At 36.9% G+C, this 23,671-nt stretch overlaps 1 protein-coding gene across 1 annotated transcript; it reads right to left on the bottom strand.

Annotated features, from left to right (window-relative positions):
* Positions 1-14,534: 14,534 nt before the first annotated feature.
* Positions 14,535-21,672, bottom strand: MS3_00004043 (uncharacterized protein). The gene is made up of 4 exons (XM_051211933.1): positions 21,160-21,672; positions 21,052-21,118; positions 20,175-21,007; positions 14,535-17,663 (listed from the first exon to the last, which is right to left on the bottom strand). Exons 3-4 carry the CDS (start codon positions 20,439-20,441, stop codon positions 15,672-15,674), a joined length of 2,259 nt encoding a protein of 752 aa, XP_051072054.1. The 5' UTR covers positions 20,442-21,007; positions 21,052-21,118; positions 21,160-21,672; the 3' UTR covers positions 14,535-15,671.
* Between the last annotated feature and the right edge of the window lie 1,999 nt (positions 21,673-23,671).

Raw genomic sequence — 23,671 nt, 5'->3', positions numbered from 1 at the left:
TCAACTCATTTACTCTTCTTACCTCTTCAACTGGCGGTCGTTGCAAACAGACATTCAGTAATAGAGTTTTAACGCTTCACACATGTGGCACAGATTCCAGAGATCATTAAGTGAAATGTGTGCACTCATTCATTATTAGCAAAAAATCAACAAGGATTGTGATGAATAGCAAGGGAATGACAACGGATTTCAAATTTCTTGTATGTGTGGTCAGATTTACAAGTAATCATTCGAACACAAGTAACATGCATTTAGAACTATGATTTCATCAGCCCCTATCGAGTTATAGAAACGGTAATTGATGTCCAGTGTAAGACTCAATTTGAGTGCTACACATATTACTTCCCCATGATCTGTTCACTCAAAACTGTTATTTCACTAGTTGTCTTCATCTCACCATCTTCATGAAGTACCTTAATAACTTCGTCTGATTTTCAAATGTTTGTCGCTTCACATAAAGCTATAAATATTGGATCAATCTTTTGTAGCAAATAATGAAGCTTAATAGAAATCCATTCTATATCATCGTTTCGCATTTGCTACTCACATCCGTATGCGTATGTGTGAATAAACAAGTGTTGGGTCATTTGACGATGAGATTAAACAACAGAAGAGGGGGTTGAAGCATTAATAATATAGCGTCCAGATACTGATAAGATGAATCGTGTGATGATTATAGAGGAATTGATGAGTTCATGTAAGTTTCGGATCACTTGAATAAACACATATAAAAGGCACACGGTTATGGGATCGCAATTATCTAGAATTCGGAGTAGATATAAATAGTTACGCAATAATTTTAGAAGATTTGAAGAGTCCACGTTTGTTTAGATGAATGACAAATTTATTTTAGTGTTCATAAAATAATATTTAGTTTGGTGAATATTGCATATCAAAATTAGGACAATAATAACAAAGTTATTATTAATATTATTGCACGTGATTCCAATCAAATTTGTCAATCTTCCAAGGTAATGACAAATCCACTACTGTCTCTTTCTGGACACATAAATCTGGTTTGAGTTTCCTGATTGCTACTGCTTCACGAAGGCGAACAGAAGCTGTATTCTGTTGTCACCTGATTATTTCAGAAGATTCGTAAACGTGAGCAAAACAGCCGCTGTCAGTAAAATCTTGAGCTATTGCACTCTTTAGAGATGTTGCACCTCTCACTGTCAAATTCTTTGTAAAGCGTGCTTGAAGTGACATTGTCTCAAGCGTTCATATAAGCTAACTGTTGAATGTCATGATGACTGGTGAATCTCATAGTTTTACATCACTGACTGGTCATATACTTACTGGTGACCAACTGTGATAATTAGGAATATTTGAATTATATGACAAACCAGGAATCCAGAAATAACGCATTTTAACCAAGAAGTTATAGATGAGCACGAACGAACGTTTTGTATTTGGAATTCGAAATCAAGCAGTCATCAAGTACAAAGGAATCATCAGTTCATACAAACACCACATCCACTAAAGGTTAAATGAGAATCCAAATTTCTACAATGACTGGATGAAAATTCAAAATTAGATTGATTTACTCACTATGATTTTTGTTCAACATTAATTCCGTTTTAATTCAATGTGATGATTATGCTGTATAGTATTTGTTTTGTTTTCCTGTATGACATTTTATTCTGTATAACATTAGATATTGTTGTGTTAAGTTAACATGAACTTTACTCAGCATATGATTTGTTATAACTAGATATTTTCCATAACTCCGCCTGTAGCTCTTATAGGGTTACTGCTGGTCCCAAGCCCGGGTAAAGGAGGAGGGTTGGGCATGGGGTTAGCGTCCCCATCCCGTAGAAAACTAACTCGATAAAAAAACGCTTACCAGAAAAAATAATCCAAACCATTTTAACTCTGCTCTGGGAGTTAGAAGGTCTTCATTTAGAAGAATTATGACGCTTCATGGTGAAAGCCGAGTTCCTTCGGAAGCCACGAGGCCGATGGCCCTTCTAACAACCAGAGCAAAAGTTTTTATAGGTACATGGAACGTTCGAACAATGTGGGAAACCGGGAAGACCAGTCAAATAGCAATGGAAATGAGGAGATACAACTTAGCAGTACTGGGAATCAGCGAAACCCACTGGACCCAAGCTGGACAGAAAAGACTAGCTACAGGAGAGATGCTGCTATACTCCGGTCACGAAGAGGACAATGCTCCACACACTCAGGTAGTCGCTCTTATGCTGTCCAAAGTAGCACGAAATGCACTTGTAGGATGGGAATCTCACGGATCCAGAATCATCAAAGCATCATTCAAAACAAAGAAGGAGGGGATCTTAATGAATAATATCCAGTGTTATGCACCCACCAATGATAGCAACGACGACATTAAAGATCAGTTCTACGAGCGGCTACAGTCAATCATTGAGAAATGCCCAAGAAAGGACCTAACTATTCTGATGGGAGATCTAAATGCCAAAGTCGGAATAGACAACACTGGATATGAAGATATTATGGGACGACACGGACTGGGAGAAAGAAACGAAAATGGAGAAAGATTTGCAAATCTATGTGCATTCAACAAATTGGTCATAGGAGGCACAATATTTCCACACAAGCGTATACACAAGGCTACATGGATCTCGCCGGACCACATTACAGAGAACCAAATAGATCATATTTGCATCAACAAAAAATTCCGAAGGACAATGGAAGATGTGAGAACCAGGAGAGGTGCTGACATAGCTTCAGATCACCACCTAGTTGTAGCCAATTTAAAACTGAAGCTGAAAAAGAACTGGACAACTGGACAAACAGTACTACAAAGGTTCAATACAGCCTTTCTTCGAGATACTGACACACTCAATGAATTCAAGATAGCTCTCAACAACAGGTTCCAAGCCTTACAAGATCTACTGAAAGAAGAAAAAAATAGTATGGAGGACAACTGGAAAGGCATCAAGGAAGCATTAACTTCAACGTATCAAGAGGTTCTCGGTCTAAAGAAATACCATCATAAGGAATGGATCTCTACAGAAACACTGGACAAGATCAAAGAAAGGAAGAACAAGAAGGCAGCAATAAACAACAGCCGAACACGAGCAGAGAAAGTCCAAGCACAAGCTGAATACATAGAAGCAAACAAACAAGTGAAGAGGAGCATTAGAGCCGACAAGAAGAAATACGTGGAAGAACTAGCAACGACGGCAGAAAAAGCTGCTAGAAAAGGAAATATGAAACAGCTTCACGATACAACGAAGAAACTAGCAGGGAAATACAGTAAACCAGAGAGGCCGGTCAATGACATAGAAGGCAAGCCAATCACCGAAATTCAACAACAGCGTAACAGATGGATAGAATACTTCGAGGAACTCCTGAATAGGCCGGCTCCAATGAATCCACCGGACATCGAAGCAGCACACATAGATCTTCTTATAGATGTCAACCCACCAACGAAGGAAGAAATCAGAATGGCCGTCAGACAAATCAAGAATGGGAAAGCAGCAGGACCCGACAACATACCAGCTGAAGCACTGAAATCAGACATCGAAGCAACCACAAGCATGCTTTACCTTCTATTCAAAAAGATTTGGGAGGAGGAACAAGTGCCGACGGACTGGAAAGAAGGATACCTCGTCAAGATGCCAAAGGAAGGAGATCTGAACAAATGTGAAAACTACAGAGGCATTACACTACTGTCAATACCAGGGAAAGTCTTCAACAGAGTGTTGCTGAACTGGATGAAGGATGCAGTAGACTCCCAACTTCGATATCAACAAGCTGGATTCCGTAAAGATCGGTCGTGCACAGATCAAATTGCAACACTACGGATCATCATCGAACAATCAGTTGAGTGGAACTCATCACTATACATCAACTTCATTGATTATGAAAAGGCATTCGACAGTGTAGATAGGAGGACATTATGGAGATTTCTTCGACACTACAGAGTTCCTGAGAAGATTGTCAATATTATCCGTAACTCATACGACGGACTACAGTGCAAAGTCGTGCATGGAGGACAGCTGACAGATGCGTTCCAAGTAAGGACCGGAGTGAGACGAGGCTGTTTACTCTCTCTCTTCCTCTTTCTTCTGGTGGTCGACTGGATTATGAAGACCTCGACATCTGAAGGAAGACACGGAATACAATGGACAGCTCAGAATCAATTAGACGATTCGGACTTCGCAGATGACCTAGCCCTCCTATCACGTACACACGAACAGATGCAGATGAAGACAGCCAGTGTAGCAGCAGTCTCTGCATCAGTAGGCGTCAGCATACACAAAGGGAAAACCAAGGTCCTCAAATTCAAGGCGGAGAACAGCAATGCAATCACTCTTGATGGCGAAACTCTGGAAGATGTAGAGTCCTTCACATACCTAGGAAGCATCGTCGATGAACAAGGAGGTTCAGATGCAGACGTTAAGGCGAGGATCGGCAAAGCAAGGGTCGCATTCCTACAATTGAAGAACATATGGAACTCAAAACAACTTTCAACCAATATCAAAGTGAGAATCTTCAATACCAACGTCAAGGCAGTTCTACTGTATGGAGCTGAAACTTGGAGAACTACAACAACCACAATCAAGAAAGTACAAGTATTTATAAATAGCTGTCTACGCAAGATACTCAACATCCATTGGCCGGATACCATCAGCAATAGCCTTCTGTGGGAGAGAACAAACCAACTTCCAGCTGAAGAAGAAATTAGGAAAAGACGATGGAAATGGATAGGACATACATTACGCAAATCGTCAAACTGCATCACGAGGCAAGCCCTAACTTGGAATCCTGAAGGGAAGCGAAAAAGAGGAAGGCCAAAGAACACATTGCGTCGGATAATAGAAGCAGATATGAAGACGTTGAATTACAACTGGACGGAGCTAGAAAGGATTGCCCAGGACAGGGTTGGATGGAGAGTGCTGGTGAGCGGCCTATAATCCTTCACGAGGAGTAACAGGCGTAAGTAAGTAAGTTAGTAAGATATTTTCCATATATGTGATTTTATTCTAATTATGAATCAAAAATGGGTGTATGAATCAATACATAAATGAGTGTATTTCCGACTAGACATGTCGTGGTTGTGCATGCTTCTGACTGTTTGTGGTGTATATTCCCCTCTTCCGAACTCAGACTTCTCTCTAGTTAGCTAGGCCGGGTCGTGACGGAATAGCTAGCTCATCTGTCATTTTGTCACAGAGTCTTGGTTTCGTTCTCAGATTAGGTGAACTCGTAATCTCTTCAAACATAGCACTCTTCTCCTTAGATTCATCATGTATCTATCCAACTGTATGATGGGTGTAGACTTTTTATGATGTAGAATATACTCATTAGTATTAGAATCAGCAACTGAAATTGGAACGAACTCACATGGGTCCTGGAATTGCATACAATCACCATGTCGGTTGTGTACTGAAACCACTGATATCTAGAATTTGAATCATAGATTTGCCAACACAATTCTCTCCCCCCCCCTCACCAAATAATGTTGGACCTTCATATCCCCAAGTTATGAATGATGTGGCTTTATTTAAAACACATTTCTCACAATGACTAGAGTATTCATTAGAAGTGGCTTCATGATAAGAATAAACAACAGTTGATATGAAATTATCCGAAGTTGTGAACAAAGATAAATGATCATTAGAAACACTCAACTTAGTAGGTCCAGAATTACAAAGTTTAGTATTAGTTGCACCGAAATGAACAGTAGTATTATAAACGGCCTGAATGTGTTCAATCTTACCACATTTAAAGAATTTAGAATTAGGAAATACACAAAAATTAAATGAGTGAAACTTGCTACAGGACAAACATTTACCAAACTTGTGCTCATCTTCGTGACCTGAATCGCAACTCCTCAACAGATTGTTATCTGAATAACCCTGATTACGCATTAGACTATGACGACTTAGTAAAGTAGTGGAATTCCTGATATCATGATGAATCATTTTATGAAATTTTTCTCCTTTACCGCATTCGAAATTTGTACACTTTACATGGTCTAATAGTAGTTGCTTAAGAGTTACATAAGAGAGTGAAATCGGCTTATCTGAAAATGCCCAAGTCTTTATTAAACTGTATGCACCTTCTCCGATGAATGTTAAGGAATGAACCACAATAGAAACATCTTACTATTCGACAAAACATAACGTTCATTCAAAATATCATTCATATAATTCTCACTATTTATTGTAAATGGAATTTTTATATCGAAAAGTCCGTAGTTTAACTGTGTGTTAAACAGAAGAACTGATAAATTGAATCCAAGCAATTTTGTATAATTTCCTATACTTACGTTATTCAACTGGGTCACACATTAAAGCATTCGGTTGTCATATGGTTAATTATCACTGTATTCTAGTTAATTCTGATATGTTTTCGAAACACATTACTGATTCTATTCTATTCTTTCTTACATATCAGCTCTTCCTAAAGGGTACGTTTTCACAATAGCTAAGTCAAAAACTTGTCTAAGGGTCGAAATATAAATTGAAATGTTAGTTCTATGTTGATATTCATATATTCAAACAATTACTAAATGAATTATATAGTTATTAGTACAAATTTATTATAGCCCATGAATTTAAAATTATTAATAAAACAAGATTGTAAATGTTTGAATAAATGACTAGTGAGTAATGTATACTTGAATTAATTTTTAATGTCAGTTGACATAGTGAGAGAGAGAACTTAGAATAAAACTAGATAAAGTAGGATGAGAGAAATAATTGTGCATTAATCAATCAGATAGGATAATACAACCAAGGACTGCATAATTCATTAAATAATATTGATGAAATAAGGACTAATATAACAGAATGACTGGTAGATAAATTGATGCTTAGTAAATAGACTAACATTTGTAAAAACTGAAAAGGAGTACAAATGAAGAGTGGAATGCTTCTTATCTTTCTAACAATACATTGTGTTTGACTCTTATGACTTAGAAATGACTAACTCTCAAAGATTTCTGTTAAGTAGACTCTAATTTATGTCATACAGTGAAATATTTATATTTCGAACTACCAAAATAACAAACAGGAAAATTGGGAAATCCCGAGTGCTTTAGTGTAAAGCGTAGTTTGTCTTCTTTATTAGCAGGGGGGATATTATTTAAATCATTAAAGTGAACTGAGTTTGTCGGCTGGTTGGAGGTAGTCGACCGGAATCTAATGTTCGTGCTAATTAACACTCGTCGCCATGGCGTATCTGCAATCTCGAATAAACTCAGATTCCTTGGTGGATTTGAACCTGATCACCTAGTCGCCTCGCGCGAGACGTAACCACTTAGCTATTCGAGGTGAAACTGAACTGCTGACAACTGATAGGTCGCTTAACAGTGACCAACCAATCATATATAATATCAATCTTCAGCTTTTCAGTGTGTTCATAATTATCTATTTGTGAGGTTGCATTTTATTTCAAAAATGTTGCATGATGTCTAGTGTTTAAAAGAGTTGTTCCTAGTCTTTTTTGATAATGGAACCATTATTTTTCTTTCCTATAGAAAACTAATAGTAGTCCTTCGTTAAGGTGAGTATTTTTCTAGATACTTGTTAAATTCCACAACAGTCGATAACATTGCTTACAATACTGAGAAGCTTCGTCTTCCTATAAACGTATTTTAGGTCACACATATATTAACGGCATATCTATCCTGGAATTACTTGTTAACAATACAAGTAATATAATTATTCAAATGCATACTTAACTGACTGAAGGTGAGAGTAGGAATTACTGGATTCTGTTACAGTATCTTAGTGATACTGTATGTGCTATCTGGTTTGATTCCGTGCAGTCTTATGAGTTTATCACTCAGCAGTTCTAAACTAAAAACAAAAAGTGAACAACTCTCTTAATTTCAAGAATTGGATCATTTTAGTTAGTTTTGATGAAGACAGACCAAATTCAAGTTGTTTTTAGTGATATGTTAGCGGTTAATTATCTTCACACTAACCTGTAGTAGATTATTTGATAAAACTACATGTCTACTGTGTGTATAAACGATTAAACATGTTTTAAACAACTTTCATTTAGTATCTGGGTGAATAGGGTTATTTCAAGGTCGGAAACGTTGGTTGTGATCACGTGATATTCGATTTATAATAGGTTTATTATTTGACTGTTGCCTAAATTAATCCAACAACAATTCAGTTCTATGGGTTTCAATCTTTCAATTGTTATTGTTAGGGCCTTCAACCGATCAATCATTTTTGGCATATATTTAACCTAAACATATTGTCTCGATATTGTTATCAACCCACCAAATAAGTTAAAAATATTAATCTCTCAGTTGAAATATATATATACTCGGTTGGATATTTTAACTGTGAGTACCACGTAACCTAGTATAATCGTTTAACTATCCTGTATCGATCGAGCGCCCAGTCTAGTCTTATATTAGTATCGGATTGTGGAGTAACAGGCGTACGTAAGTATTTATGGTTCAATACTACTTTAATTCTGATAAACTTGTCTAACCGAGAAACGTCTCTTCATTTAACTATAAAATATTTGATATTTAAATATTTGGACTATTTGTTGGTGACTTTTTGGAATGACTAAAGGGAAAACAATTTTCTCCTTATGAATTTTTAAGTTAATCAGTTTCCAACGACAGAAACTAAACCATTGAAATTAAAACCTATGTTTGCCGACAATAAACTTATCATTATAGCCGATAGATAGTTAAAAATTTATTCTAGTTTCCTTTTGGATAGTATGAATAGTCTTTACATTTAAATTTATTCAATAAAAACAGTTTATGGTATTTGGATTACAACAATCGACTACTTACAGCCAATGAACAAGTTCATACAGGCAATATAAAGTACTTCTAATTAAATGAGCATAGATTTTAAAATACAGGTTAATCAGTCACTACTTATTTTCACGATTTATAATCATGCCCTTAAGTTTTTGTCAACAGCGGGCAGGACTCGTAAACAAAAGGTTTACCCACTTCAATTCCTCCTGTAGACAAACCATATCTCACGTAATACCAGATAACTTGACCGACGAGAGAGCAAGCGCCTCCCCTCGTGTTTCCTAAAGAGTTAAAGTCTGCACATTCTTGATCTATAGTAGTTCGAAAACCAAAGCATTCAGAGTCCTTTGTAGAAAACCTACCCATTTTCCCATCAGAATTCGAACTCGTCTCTTGAATGTGTCTATAGTTCTAGTTGTTCGAGCCCAAACCCTAGGCTATTGTCAAGAAGGTTTGTAATACCCTTCCCCCTTTCTTGACCAGAGGAAAATTAATAAACAATACTTCTGCCTCTTTCAACCTTTTGCTAGAGTTTTCCCTTCTTTCACATTGTATACTCACAGCTTATATATTAAGACTAACTATTGGCACATGTCGTCCTATTGTATTACCTAATGTTACTGGTTATTAAGTTAATAAGCTTATTTTTCCAAATTTTGACATAATCCCCGCGTTGAAATATTCATATCAACGTATGTTATCATTCTGTTTTTATTATTCTCTTTATTCCTGCTACACTTCCCTTACCATCAGTTTGTTAAGACTAATTGTGCGATTTGTGTTAACAGCTGATAAATTGTCGTTATAAGTTTATGGTTTTTCATGCGTATATAGCTGTAAGAGTAAACCTTGGCAAAGATCTAATTAAACACAATATGTTCGTTCGTATATCTTGTTTCAATTTACGGATTAGTAACTTTTAATATTAGAGTAATTTACCGCATCCCATCCAGTTAGCCTCGTGGTTTATGAATGTATTTACTGAACACAACTTAGACTTTCACCATCCATCTTGTACTCTTCAATAAGGAAGCTCATCAGTAAAAGCGGGTCGTAAAAATGCAGGCATTGGTAAAAGCGAGCTAAAATCTTTAAGGATGTATGTTTATTTAATTTACATTATCCGCTCTACTTTCCATCCCTTCCCTTCTATGATTAAGCAAAAACGTGGTTTTGAGTGTCTAATGGAAAGTCTAATTTCAACACACAGTAGGTTTTCGAGTTTGATTCCAATGTGCAATTTTGGTTACTCCAGTCTATTTCGAGCAGCCAAGCTAAGAATCTTTGTAAAATGATATTTGTGAGTGTTGGGTCTGCCTCTAATCTCCGACACAATATATTCTTCGGTCTTCCTCGTTCCTTTTTGCCTTTACGATTTCACGTTGTGGCTTGCCTCGCGATGCAGTTTGATGATTTCGGCAATGTGTGTCCGTCAACATCTTTTCCTAATTTCCTCTTCAACTGCAAGCTAGGTTTGTTCTCTGTCATAGTAGGTAGTTGTTGATGGTACCTGGCCAACGGACATTGAGTATCCTGTGTTGTCAACTGTTTATAAATACCTGTACGTACTTGATGATGGTTGTGGTAGTTCCCTACATTTTTCATTTTCTTAAAGTACAACTGTCGTGACGTTTGTATTGAAGATTCTGACTTCGATGTTGACAGGAAGTTGTTTTGAGTACCAGGTATTCTTCAATAGTAGGTGTGCTGAACTTGCTTTACCAATTGGTGCCTTTACATCTAAGTCAGATCCTGTTTGTTTATTGATGATGCTAACCAGGTATGTATAGCCTTCCACCTCTCCCACAGCTTCTCCATCAAAAGAAATTCTGTTGGTGACCGCTGAATTGTATTTCAGGATCTCACTTTTCCTTGTGTATACTGAAGCCGACTGCTCCAAAGGTTGCTGTTACTCTGACTGTCTTCACCTTTTCCAGTGTTCTGCCCATCTATTCTTGAATCTCAGCGATTGGCTTGCCTTCTGTGTATTCGGTCTGTGCCGTGGCTTTTTCTGTTCTTGACGAGTGTTTTTAATTACTGTCTTCTTCTTCTTCCTCTCTCAAATCTTGTCAGGGTTTCGACAGAGATCCATTCTTCATGATGATGCTTCTTACGACCCAGCATTTCCTGACATGTTGAAATTAATGTTTCTTTATTTCCTTTCGATTTGTTCTCTATGGTAGTTTCCTCCTATTTCACCGAATTTAGTAAGGTTTGGAATCTGCTGCTGATAGCAATCTTGAATTCGTTGAGTTTGTTAATATCCCGAGGGAACGCTGTACTAAACTCTCGTAATGCTGTCTGTCCAATGCTTCTTTAGCTTCAGCTTCAGCTTGCCCATCACCAAATGGTGATCTTTACTTTGTTCTTACGTCTTTCATGAATCTACAGGATCGTCGTCTGACTCCATTCTGATTGTTGTATAACGATGATAACGAAGCACATATCCCGTTTTCGATGTAAATTAAAGTCAAATACTACTCTAGAATACGCTCCAATTCTAGAACCCGTACTCGAAAACATTCCAGGTAAGCAATCGCATATCTTACGTCAAAAAAACCCACATATTGACTAAACAAATATCCATTCCACCTAGTGTTTTCAAAGAAGAATGGAAAGTTTTGCGCTCACTGCAAGATGATAAAACGATTGTCATTACCAGGGATGATAAAGGTAATACGACAGTTGTCATGAACAAAAGAGATTATGAAGAAAAAGCTCTTAATCATTTATCGATAGGACCATATTTAAAAATAGACTTTAAAAATGGTCAAGTGGCTAAAAATAAAGATAAATCAGATTGATATGATGGAAAGAAAAGTCAATTTTCGATTGATTTACTCATTATGAGTTTACTTCGAGATTACTTCCGTTTTGATTCAATGTAATGATTACTCAATGTAGTATTTGTTTTCTTTTCTCGTATGATATTTTATTCTGTATAATATACGATATTCTTGTATTCCATTGACATGAACTATGCTTAGTATGTGATTTGTTATAACTCTAAGTATTTTTCATGTGTGATTTCATCCTAATTATTAGTCAAAATGGGTGTACAATCAATATATAAATGAGTGTATTTTCTACTAGAATCGTCGTCGTCGTCATAGTGTTTTGGGTTAATAAATCACCACCTATACCAGTCTTTGTGTTCTTACTTTCGCGTCGTGGGAATTGCAGAGGTCCATCGTTCCGAGTATAAGTGATAAGCGTTCTCGACATAACAATCAGCGACGACCAGATACAAAAAGTAGCATTAAAAAGGCCAAGACAATAAGCATTCAAACGGCAAGTTATAACGCAGAGACAAGTGAACTTCTGAAAGAACTAAAGCTATTTATTGGCGTTTCCCTATGGTTTACTTTACACATTAAATCTAACACCACATACCATTTCTATAGGCTATCGAAAATTCGCAAACTTGACATTCTTTTAAGACCAATAGTGGACTTCACAAACACTCCTACATATGCTTTATTTAAATATTTAAGCAGCTTACTGAATCCCCTTCAACATAACCTAGTCAGTCGTAAAGGACTCTTACGAATCCAAATAAAAAACCTCGCAATTATTTATCAACAAATGCGAAACAATGGTGAGCTTTGATGTTGTATCTTTATACACTAGTATCGCAATTGATAAGATGTCTAGACTTCATTAGTCGTTTACTAGAGAACGATCATACTCTATCAAGTAGATGCCCGATAAGCATTAGTTCTATCATAAAGTCCCTCAAACTATGCCTAAACCCAGCTCTTCACTTTCAAATGGACTTTATATAAACAAACGAATGGATTAGTCATTGAATCTCCAGTACCTCCGACTGTTGCAAACCTATTTATGTTCCACAGTGAGACGATTATTTTTGCCAGCATCATCAGATCACGCATCTGGCTCAGACATGTGGATGACATACTTATCATGATTAAAAACTCTTAGGAATTTCTCCAAGCACATCATACTAACTTTCGAAAAGGAAGATGAACATAGTGGACTACCATTCTTAGTGTTTAGTTAAAAGGAATTCGAACGAAAGTCTAAACCTAGCCATATGTCGAAAACCGACACATTCGAATCGGTATATTGATTTTAACTCCACACATCCATTCTGTGCGAAAACTTCCTTAACCCTGAATCTCTTCAGAAGAGCAACCCAAAATAATTACCTCAGAAGACAAGCTGAAAGAAAAAGTGAATATAGCAAACATCCTATGTTCTAACAATTATTCCAAAAATATTATTAAAAACATTAAAACAAAACTGTCCTTCGGTAAATAACAATCCTAATGAAATCTCTTGGATTGGCAATATGGTTTTACCTTACCGCCAAGGTACAACAGAGAAATTACAACGGATATTAAAAACTTACAAAATTAAAGCTTTCTATGAGACAACTAACACCCTAAGAAACGCTTTAGTTAGAATTAAAGATAAAACCCCACTCATTTCCACTCAAAATTTTGTCTATAGATTATGCTGTGTCGATTGTGATACGTTCTATATTGGAGACTTTCCGTGAGATCTCAGCTCGTGCCAAGGAAAATTTAAGTTATACAAAAAGACCTAATAATCACGTAGAATTGGAAAATTTACAAATCAACAATCGCAATGCGTTATTTTCAATAATCACCAAGTTGATATCAAACATATCAAAATAACTCAGAATGGCTTTTCCAATTGCAACAGAGAGGCAAGTAGCCAAAGCGTGCGCTCAACAGGAAAGAAGGACTGAATGTTCATCTAACCTGGGCTGTTTTTCCAGACAAACATACTTGGCTTTCATTTTACAATTTTTCTGCTCATTGGGATATAACAAAAATATATCTATTACTAGGATTATACATGTTTGAATAAATGACTAGTGAGTAATGTATACTTGAATTAATTTTTAATGTCAGTTGACATAGTGAGAGAGAACTTAGAATAAAACTAGATAAAGTAGGATGAGAGAAATAATTGTGCATTAATCAATCAGATAGGATAATACAACCAAGGAATGCATAATTCATGAACACGGACGAAATAAGGGGTAATGTTGTAGTGAGCGAAGACTTGGTGGAAAAACCAACTTATTATTTAACGCGAAATTACAGAGTGCCTTTATAATGTATGAAAATCATACATTAAATACATTATTCACACATGTTCCTTCAGTTGTTCTTTACAAGCTTTAGGGTTCTTTCAATTCTGTTGTTACTTCATTTGCTACCTATTTCACTTCTTGTTCCAGTAAATCACATCTGTTACTGCTACATACTACTTATATCTGTCAGCATAAGTAGCATGCACTACAATATAACGGAATCACTGGTGGATAAACGGATGCTTAGTAAGTACATATATCCAAATGGAACAAGATGTAATATAATACAAAATTGAACGAAGTAATTAGGGAAATACACAATGGTATAATTATATTCCACAAACATGATACAATAATGGTATATGAACAAGGAATTATTATTCGTATGCGTAGGTGCAAAGTAAAGGGTACGCTTATAATGATACACTGGACTGTCACATGAGTACATTCTAGCCAAATGTTCTACATGTATATCATAATAAAACTTTGTTCCCATTTTAGCAGTAAATAACACCAAAATTTTCACGCCACAAAATCACAGTATTTCAAGCTTAACAGTATATTTTGATCTATATTCAGTGATATAACATAATTTAATTTTTCTCCCCGCATTGGTCAAAATACATTTAGATTGTAATTGATTGATTACTAAGTAGTGACCGATGTTATGAACTCTTCAGTGCAGATCGAGTCCTACCGACCACGTTGCAATATGGGTACTAGTCTAGGTGACTTAACGTCGCGTGTAATATGTTAAGGTGAGAGGGTGGTTGGTGGTAGTCGACAGGAAACCCATGACCTAGATTTCGTGCTATTTGGCACTCGTCATTAAGGTGCACCTGTAAACCTGAGAGAACTGATGCTTCCTGATGGATATATTTAAAATCATCTATATCGGAGATCCATGGTTTCTTTAAGCAATTATTTCCTTTTATAAGTTTCGATAAAGTAATGAGAAGACGTAGCTGATCTGAAAATTGTGATGTATTTGCGCTATATATTTCAAATAGTCTGTTTACACATATAAATGTCAAGCATTTTGTATCAAGATTCTGAATGTATCTTCCCAACGATTGAACCCCATGACAAAGGTGTTTCCACTTTCGGGGTTATAGTTGAATCCTGGGATGCTGCTGGCAACTGCATTACATGAAGTACTTGAAAGAGCGTGTGAACACGAGCAGTGGATTCCAAGGTTTGGATGGAAGTAGGAATCACGATAAGAAAAACATTAGTACATTTATAGTTTTTACATGAGAAGATTCTAGAGCGCTCTCCAAGTACCCAGTGGTGCCGATGGGTTAGGAAATAGCCAATCAGCGCGCCCTAATACAATCCTGCACAAAATATGTCTTAATCCAATCTATATCCCGCTAACAAAATAATCTCAGAAAAACTAGTGATATTTCGAGTTATTTAAAATTATGGGAAGAAAATACAAAATTAGTTTCATTTTGCCAAATAAGTAACAATAAGAAAACTAATATTTGGAGAAATTAAGAATCAAATGTAAACGTTTGTACAAAACGACTTCGCTGATAATCATAGTTTGTGATTGTTACATTATATGACTAAAGCAAGAACAATCAATGTAGCAGAATAACATGAATTCATCATATTTCACAGTTTCTCGTCAGCTACTTACAACCTTAACGTAGTAACACTAATCTTTAATAAATTCACTGATAAGTGGGAAAATTTATATGTAATGGATACATCAATCGTAAACATAATGATGTTAATTTTTCAGTAAATATTCACAAGCACTAATAATTTGCAAGTAGGTTATGCAGGATGGAAAGTGAATGAAGTAGTCAAAATAGGAAAAGAAAAACACGTTAAAAGAAACAATCACGCAACATTTTGTTTCTCAGTCAAATCACAGAGAAACCTGTCAATCACTTGTTTATCCAGATGTTTGCCAAGTACACTGCTAATTTTACCATCAGATAATACTGAAGTCAGTTTAATGTTGTGAAACATCGAATCATTACAGTTAACATTATTGACCGGAATGGTGTTAGTGAATTCTGATAAAGGAGCACGTTGTTCACTTCTCCTAGTCATACTACTAGGTTTCAGATTAAATAAAGATGATGCAGAAAGCAGCGTAACAGTATTAACCAAGCGTTTAAAAATGTTGATAAGATCAGTTATCAGATTGTTAGATCTTTTAGCACAATATAATCGAGGTATCCAGTAACCTGTTACATGAATTAATCGAATAGAGGGCAACTGATTGTCTAAATGATGAGAAAGACAATCTACTAGATGAAAAGAAGGAAACAAAACCCAACAAGGCAGAAAATTAAATAATTTAGACTTATTCTCATCCCCTGCTAAACAGTTTAGTAATGAGACAACGGTTTGCAATTCGTTGTAGATGTGTTGAACAGCGATTAGGTTTGATAAGTTTTGTTCCGTGACAGATTTCGTACAAGATGATGGAGACTGATTTAGTGACGAAGCACGTTCAGAAGCAAGTGATATTTCGTTTCTGATGAAGTCAATCCACCGTGTGTAATGTTCATGTAGATTGCTACTCATGAAATCAATATTGAAAACATTGACTACAACACAAGTTGCAATAGCTAAACCAATTGGGGAATTTTCGAAATGACGTTCATGGCCTTCGTCAGTATTATTGATATGTTGTTGATGCCAAAATGCTAAAGTTACAGCCAAAGTAAAAATCCAATCAGGTTGGGGTGTGTGTTGCGGAAGAGGGATATTCAACTGACTGCTTACTATTTCATCCACTGAATTACTTTTATTTGAATTCATAAGAAGAGGACTAATTGTGAGAGGGAGCTCGGTTAACATATCATCACCGACCCATGTGTACTCAGTTATATTTGGATTTAGTTTTACACCCGCACAATGCTCTACTCCGTAAAGAATTCGGTAAACAAGTAGGCGTAAATTGACGGAGTAAGCATGAACTGACAGAAACGGTTTTCTAATGGAGTGGTGTAAAACATCAATAATAGCTGGAGAAAGTTTAACCTTTCGATACAGTTCTGTCAAATTACGAGGCCAATCATGAGTAAAATTGAACTTTATTGGCTGTTTGGCGTTGAGTTGATTGGTCAGACGATCCATATGTTGTAAGCTTACTGAAGCATTAGTTTCTTCACTAATCTCAATCAGCCTACCCTTAGGTACATTGGAACTGGAGTTTACTAAACAAAAGTAAGATGCTATTTCAAGTCCACTTTCTAGAACATTGTCCATAAAAGCCGCAATACAATCCAGAAGATACTCAGTCACACTTTGTCGTTCTTCAGCACGATGTGCTTGAATAACATACTCATAAAGTGTAACATAATTTACATTGGATGATTTTACCAACCAGTTAACTAGAACAAACCATTCATGTAAACGAGGACTAGGGTAGTTGGAGTAATCTGTCGTACTATATTTTAACTGCTTACACACATTAGCACGTACCTCGAACCGCCCAGCATACAGTGCACTTAATAAAGGTCGTAAATGGGGTACAACTGACGAAATACGAGAAAACTTTTGGTGGAAAACATGAGACAAAATAATAGCATCATCTTTGCAGCTAAAAAAATCTAGGAGATGGATCGGGACGTAGATTAATTCTTGCATAATATTCGCTTCAGTTTTAGTAGCTTGAGCAGGAAACATGTAGTAAATATCATAACTGGATGCTATAAACGGACAATGTAAATATATGGATAATGAAGCAGCATCAGACTGAGCTGAATACAGTGATGTCATGTATTTTATTTGAAAGAACGACAACACATCCACAAACGATGATTTGTAACGATTGATTATGGACCACATCTGATCATTGTAGCGTGATTGGTTTTGCTGAAAAAGGAAAAGAAAGATGAGATAGGAAGTAAAACAGGAGTACTGACTGGTTAGCGAATAGACAAGTTGGGAGACAAAGAAAATCTAAGTCAAAATACTTAGGTAAAAAATGGCAAAGGCGATACAACAACAACACATTACTGTATTTAGCGTTTGTTCTACAAATATATAGTGTTATTATTATTATTTTAACACATAGATATTGATACAAGGAGGCACCAAATACATATGCGCCACACAAATCTCATGTGATGTGTGAGGGCCGTGATACTGCCGGGGTGCCCAAACCGAAGCAGGTGGTTTTCTTAGAAGGCCACTCCCTGAGCCTTCGACCTGAAGGCCTGATCCACAAGGCAGTGGAGCATCGTAAAGAGATGTAGTCCCATGGTAGCCGGTGACCAACAATTGGTTCGTACGCCATTTGTTCCCGCAGGATACTGGAGCCCATGTGCACCATTGGTTTGGAATCCGGTTAGAGCACCGGACATTCGCTTTTCGTCCTCTCAGTTTCGTAAACACCCCCGCCACGAGAAGGCAGTGAGTAGGACTTCCCTGGCAGAGGCTATATACGCGTGACCATGTGAGAGCATTTTGAGAGGGAGAGCGGACTCTCCCCACTCTCGGCCGTACCAGGGCATTTGAGGGCAAAGGCGATACAGCATTAGTGTTTAATTTGTACAGTTATCCAAATATGAAGCAGAGGTCTGGGGATTCAGTTTACAAGCACTTATTCATGGTTTGAATCGTGTCAAATATTGAGGAATCTAAAACTGACTAACGAAGGAAACCAATGCGATTTCCAACTAAAACTGAGTAAAACGAACCAAGTAGTCGAGTAAATGTTATGGACACAGAACTCATATCGACTGGTCAGTGATTCAGACATAACAATGAGAAATTTGACAAACACGATGTACGCTTAGGGTTCTTAAAATCAACATTCATTAACTAAACAGTTTTACCTCTGTAAATTGACTCGACTCAAAAAAATACAAAGTTATCTGCTCATCTGAAGCTAAGTCGAAGGATTTCAGAAGAAATAAGTTTTCTTACCACCAAAGCTATGGTCTTGGATTCACCTTAATTGTTTTCCGTAGTATGGAGATGGAAATATATTAATTACACAAAGGCGTAGGTGCATGTTGGGAGAAAGCTAGGGGCGGCCAGACCAAAACATGGCAAAAATCCATGAAGTCACTGACAAGTGGACTGGGTCATGTTGCTAGGTGAAGACTACCTGGTTGGGGACCGTGAGATGATAGCAACCGATGGTAAGAGACCTTGAGTGACATGGCTCAAAGTCATTTGCAATGGTGCGGGTGCATCTACTCTATGTGTTCTTCTGAATTCTTCATGTTCTTTTTCTCCTCTTTCCAGATTTATTTCACTGGATTATACTCCTTGAATAACATCTTCAAACCCTAATCTTCCCTAATACTGCTTACACTTTTACTACCTCTACCACTATGGGATTTGAATCGACAATTGTATCTCTGTTGTAATGTGGTATGGTAACTCGAACTGATGCACGTACGTACGAAGTTATACGTTGTTTCTGAATGAATGAATCACACACAGGTATAGATAAACATTATGGGGCTAGTTGGTATGTAATAAATAACAGGGGAAACGTGAATATGAAGAAGCGTAAACTACAAAGTTTACTTTGATGGGACTTGCGACCTAAAATATGCCACAACGTGGCAACAACTTTTACACTTGATAATATTCTAACTCATGGCTCACTGTCTGTATGATTTTTCGAACCACATTCTAGTTGTTCATCCGAATATTTTGCTGTTTTAAAATGTGACACTTTGAACTTGTATATTTTGGTACATTTCAAGTCAGAACGTTGACTGTATGTGGTAGTATCAGCATGTAAGTAAATATCATCACACCAAGTTGAGAATGTTTTTCATTTCTTTCTAAGGTTCCACCTTTACGAACAAAGCTTCTGATTTCAGTCGAGATAACTTCGTACTTAGATCTAATGGATTCTTAAAATGAATCGAAAATAACATACGTTTTTCAACATATTTAGCCTAACGATTAAGGGGTCAAGTGAAGTTTGGATATACTGACGGTCATTATGAATACGTAACAAGTTTACATTGCTTGATTTCAGATTAAGGGACAGAGTCGTTAGTTTAAAGACTGGAGTAGGCCAACCTCTAATGACAGTTCTGAATGTTTACCTGTACTTATTGAGTTTTCTTTTACGTGAACAAGATGTCGGTGGATAAATTTATATAGCCAGAAGACAGTAAGCCAGAAAGCTTCCAAACCGTTGATTGAAAAAGAGAATGTTTGAGAGCTGTAGTCTTGAAAGAGTGAAGACTTTGAGATTGAAGTTATAAATAAATTAGTATCATGTAGCTGTTCTAAATGATGGGCTGACAGGGGTTAGCGGACTAGTCCAAATAAAGATAATACAGAGAGTGATACGTAAATATTTGCAACAAAAGTTTCGCTTGAAGAGGTAATATATTTAAAAATAAAACTTACTCCAACTTTAGTGCAACCATCAAAAATGAAGAGTGGTTGAATGTCACACATTTGTACTTGGCTTATCAACTTAGAAGCCGTCATTGAGAAAAGAAGGAACTCATTATGATTATTAACTTTAAAACCAATTACGTTCTTCAATATAAAATGAATAAAGTCATCGCCATGTATAACAACAACAGTTTTTTGGAGAAGTAATACTTCGAAATTGAAATAACTCTTCGAAAGGAAGAGACCAAGATTATTTCGTCTGATCATAATTGTCATTCAAAAACTAAATAAATAAGACAAAAATGTTGTGTAGATGTCAAGTTGCTCAATGACGTGTATGTTTTACAAAGTATATACTACATGCTATATGACAAGCCATGTTGATTAACAATATCCCACTTATCAAGTATGGTCATTTTAAATAACCTTTACAATTAAGCCACCTACATTCTGTCTCGACTAAAAAAACAACTTGTAAAACAACTCTCAGTCCTCAACTTTTACATTTACACTGTATTTACCCTTTGAATGTCCTGTTTTTAAAGGCCAAGTTTTAGTCATAAAGCAGAACACAGGGAACTACTGGGCAGTATATTCATACTTTAGTCAAGACAGAATTCGTTTGCACCAAAAATAATGGAAGCTAATGAAGGTCATTAAAGCTTTCGGAATCCGCGTTGGAATTTTATCAGACACTAACACATGAGACCTGATGAGACTTGAGAAAATAAATGAGGCGGTCGACGAACCCAATTAGTTTAGATGTAGGGCCGAAAACAGATGTTAGTTTAATCTACCTTACACCAGTAGTATCGTGGGGATGAGTTAAGCGTTAAGAAAATCTACACAACAGTAACACTAATAATATATAGAAATTGATCACTACCCGTAATTTTGGACAAGTTACGCAGATCATTTTTCTCCGTTGCGGGACTTACTCAGCTTTGTCCTTACTGAAGTATATCATATGATATATGATAAAATAAATTGTTACTTTCCATGATCTCAATTTAAAGTACCAAAAGAATTATAAGTTCTGTGGACTTTCCCTATACTTCCATAGATGACACGATCACTTTATTGCGTAGTTCCGCACTTTTCTGGCACAATCTTTAATTATAGGCGGATTTTTCTGTACTTGATGCAGGAAGTGATTACCTACAACCAAACAATAAAGGGGAGATAAAGGCGAACAAAAGGGAAATAATGGGGAAACGTGCCAAAAAGATCTGTTTTTTACGTTCATGTCGCTGTTTCAAATGTTGCTGAATTGTCTACTTTTCGTCCAAATACACACAGAAATGTTTACTTTTCAACCCCTGATCAAGGGCTGAATTGTTATTTTCGGCCACTAAAACTAGAGATATAAATACGGTGATATGCTGGAAAGAAGTTTGAACTATGTGTGAAAAACACCATAGCAGCTTAGACAAAATATAAACCATAAAACAAACAAAATAGTAAAACAAATACTTTATGCCGCTACTGTATACATGCAACGGATTACTGCGTCAATTCAATATACTTAAACAAGACAGACCTCAATACACTGTACTTTTCTTTAGGTAATTATTCTTTACCCTCCAAATTGTTTACGTTTTGATTGGTTTATGGCCATAAAGGTCTCTGAGTTTTCTAATCGCTATTTCAACTTCTTGGAAACCTCAATAAGTGGAAAGGATTGCAGAGGTAATAAATCCCCAAAATATATAGCTCTGTAAGTCTTCGACATTGGATGCTGACCACATGTTCTAATGGACTCACCTAGCTGAAGGCGCTCGGTCATGCATCCGCACCAGATCACGAGTGGGAACGCTGTGCTCAACATCACCTGCAATCGCTAGCCAGTCTAGATCAGTCCATCCACGATATATTGATAGCCTATCAAATATATCTTCGAACCTCCTCTATTCTGTCTTTTGATTTCACTTGGTGGGTACGCTTCATATTAGGTGTTGCTGGTTAAAGCGTTGTCAAACTCTAAATACCTGTGGCATCTTCACTGGTGAGCCTAACGTGATTTGGCATACCAAAATGCAAACTGTATCTGTTCCTTTTTGGGATTTTATATATCATTGCCTCATCTTAATTTTCTATATATTGTGATACTTTTTATCCGTGTTTTTGGATATATATATATTTTTTACTCGTTCATCCTCGTACTTGATATTTCATTATGACTGAATATACACTCAAAGTACTTGAGCTAAAGACCCACCTTCGTTTCAACTGATGCCCTTCTGGCCAGACAACATCGAGGCCTGGTTTTGCTACGCAGAAGCCGACTTCCACGAGCACGGCGTGAACGACACACGCGCACAATTCCTCGAAGTAGTCAAGGCACTACCGCGGGAATTCAACAGGTACGTAACACCTAGTATGTTTACTAGTGATGTTTCTGAACCCTACGAAACACTGAAACGATCTATCCTTAAACGCGGAGACCTAACCAATAGACAAAGGGTATACCAGCTCCTTAATAACATCGACCTGCATCACGGTTCTGAGACAGACATGTCGCAAAGAATGAGAGAGGTTATCAGCCAAAGAACATTCGATGATGGCCTATTCAAATAACTTTTCTTATCCAAGCTTCCTCAACAGGTGCAAGCTGTGCGGGTCTCATTCCAAAACAACGCCTTAGACGACTGGCTGCATCTACCGACCACATCTAAGAAACCACGAAATCTTCTAATGCCGGGGTTTTTCAGTCAAAGTGAAGCCTCAAACGACCCAGGATGACACAACGGAGTTGTGTCATACACTTACATGTTGTCTTAAATATCGTAACGACCATAAATGGTCACACATCCCTCGAAGAAGCACTTCAAGTAGGCAATCTGTTTCCAGACCACGAGAGACTGATGACCCCGACTGGTGCTGATATCATAACCAGTATGGAAAGTCTTCTAGGAATTGCAGAAAACCCTGCAATTTTCCTAACTGAAGACCGACCGACACAAAACGCTAATTTATCTGTCTGCGTAACTTCTTTCTCCGGTCGCGGATTATCTCCAGTCACAATTAAGCTCACGATAAACCCGTTCTATCAACCATTACTCAATAAGCATTCTGGGATATACCAACCGCAATCGAAATTGCCGTGTGTAGCCAGAAATGTTGCACATCACATCGCGACTACAGGACCACTTGTATTCTCTAAAGCACGACGACTAGCCCTCAAAAAGCTAAAGTTGGCCAAAAGCGAATTCGACCAAATGATAGACTTAGGAATCGTACGACCGTAAAGCAGCTCATGGGCATCTCTGTTGCACATTGTCCCCAGAAAGGATAGCAATGATTGGCGTCCAACTGATGACTATCGGCAATTGAATGCGAAAACCATTCCCGATCGTTACCCGTTGCCTCACATTCACGATTTGACAGCTACTTTAAAAGGTACAACTGTCTTTTCGAAAATCGACTTGGCTAAAGCGTATAACCAAATACCTATGGCTACAGACGATAAACCGAAAACAACTATCGTTAGTCTCTTTGGACTCTAT

The sequence above is a fragment of the Schistosoma haematobium genome, chromosome ZW (genome assembly GCF_000699445.3).
Source record: "Schistosoma haematobium chromosome ZW, whole genome shotgun sequence".
Lineage (NCBI taxonomy): Eukaryota > Metazoa > Platyhelminthes > Trematoda > Strigeidida > Schistosomatidae > Schistosoma > Schistosoma haematobium.
This window is presented reverse-complemented; position numbering and strand designations above follow the sequence as displayed.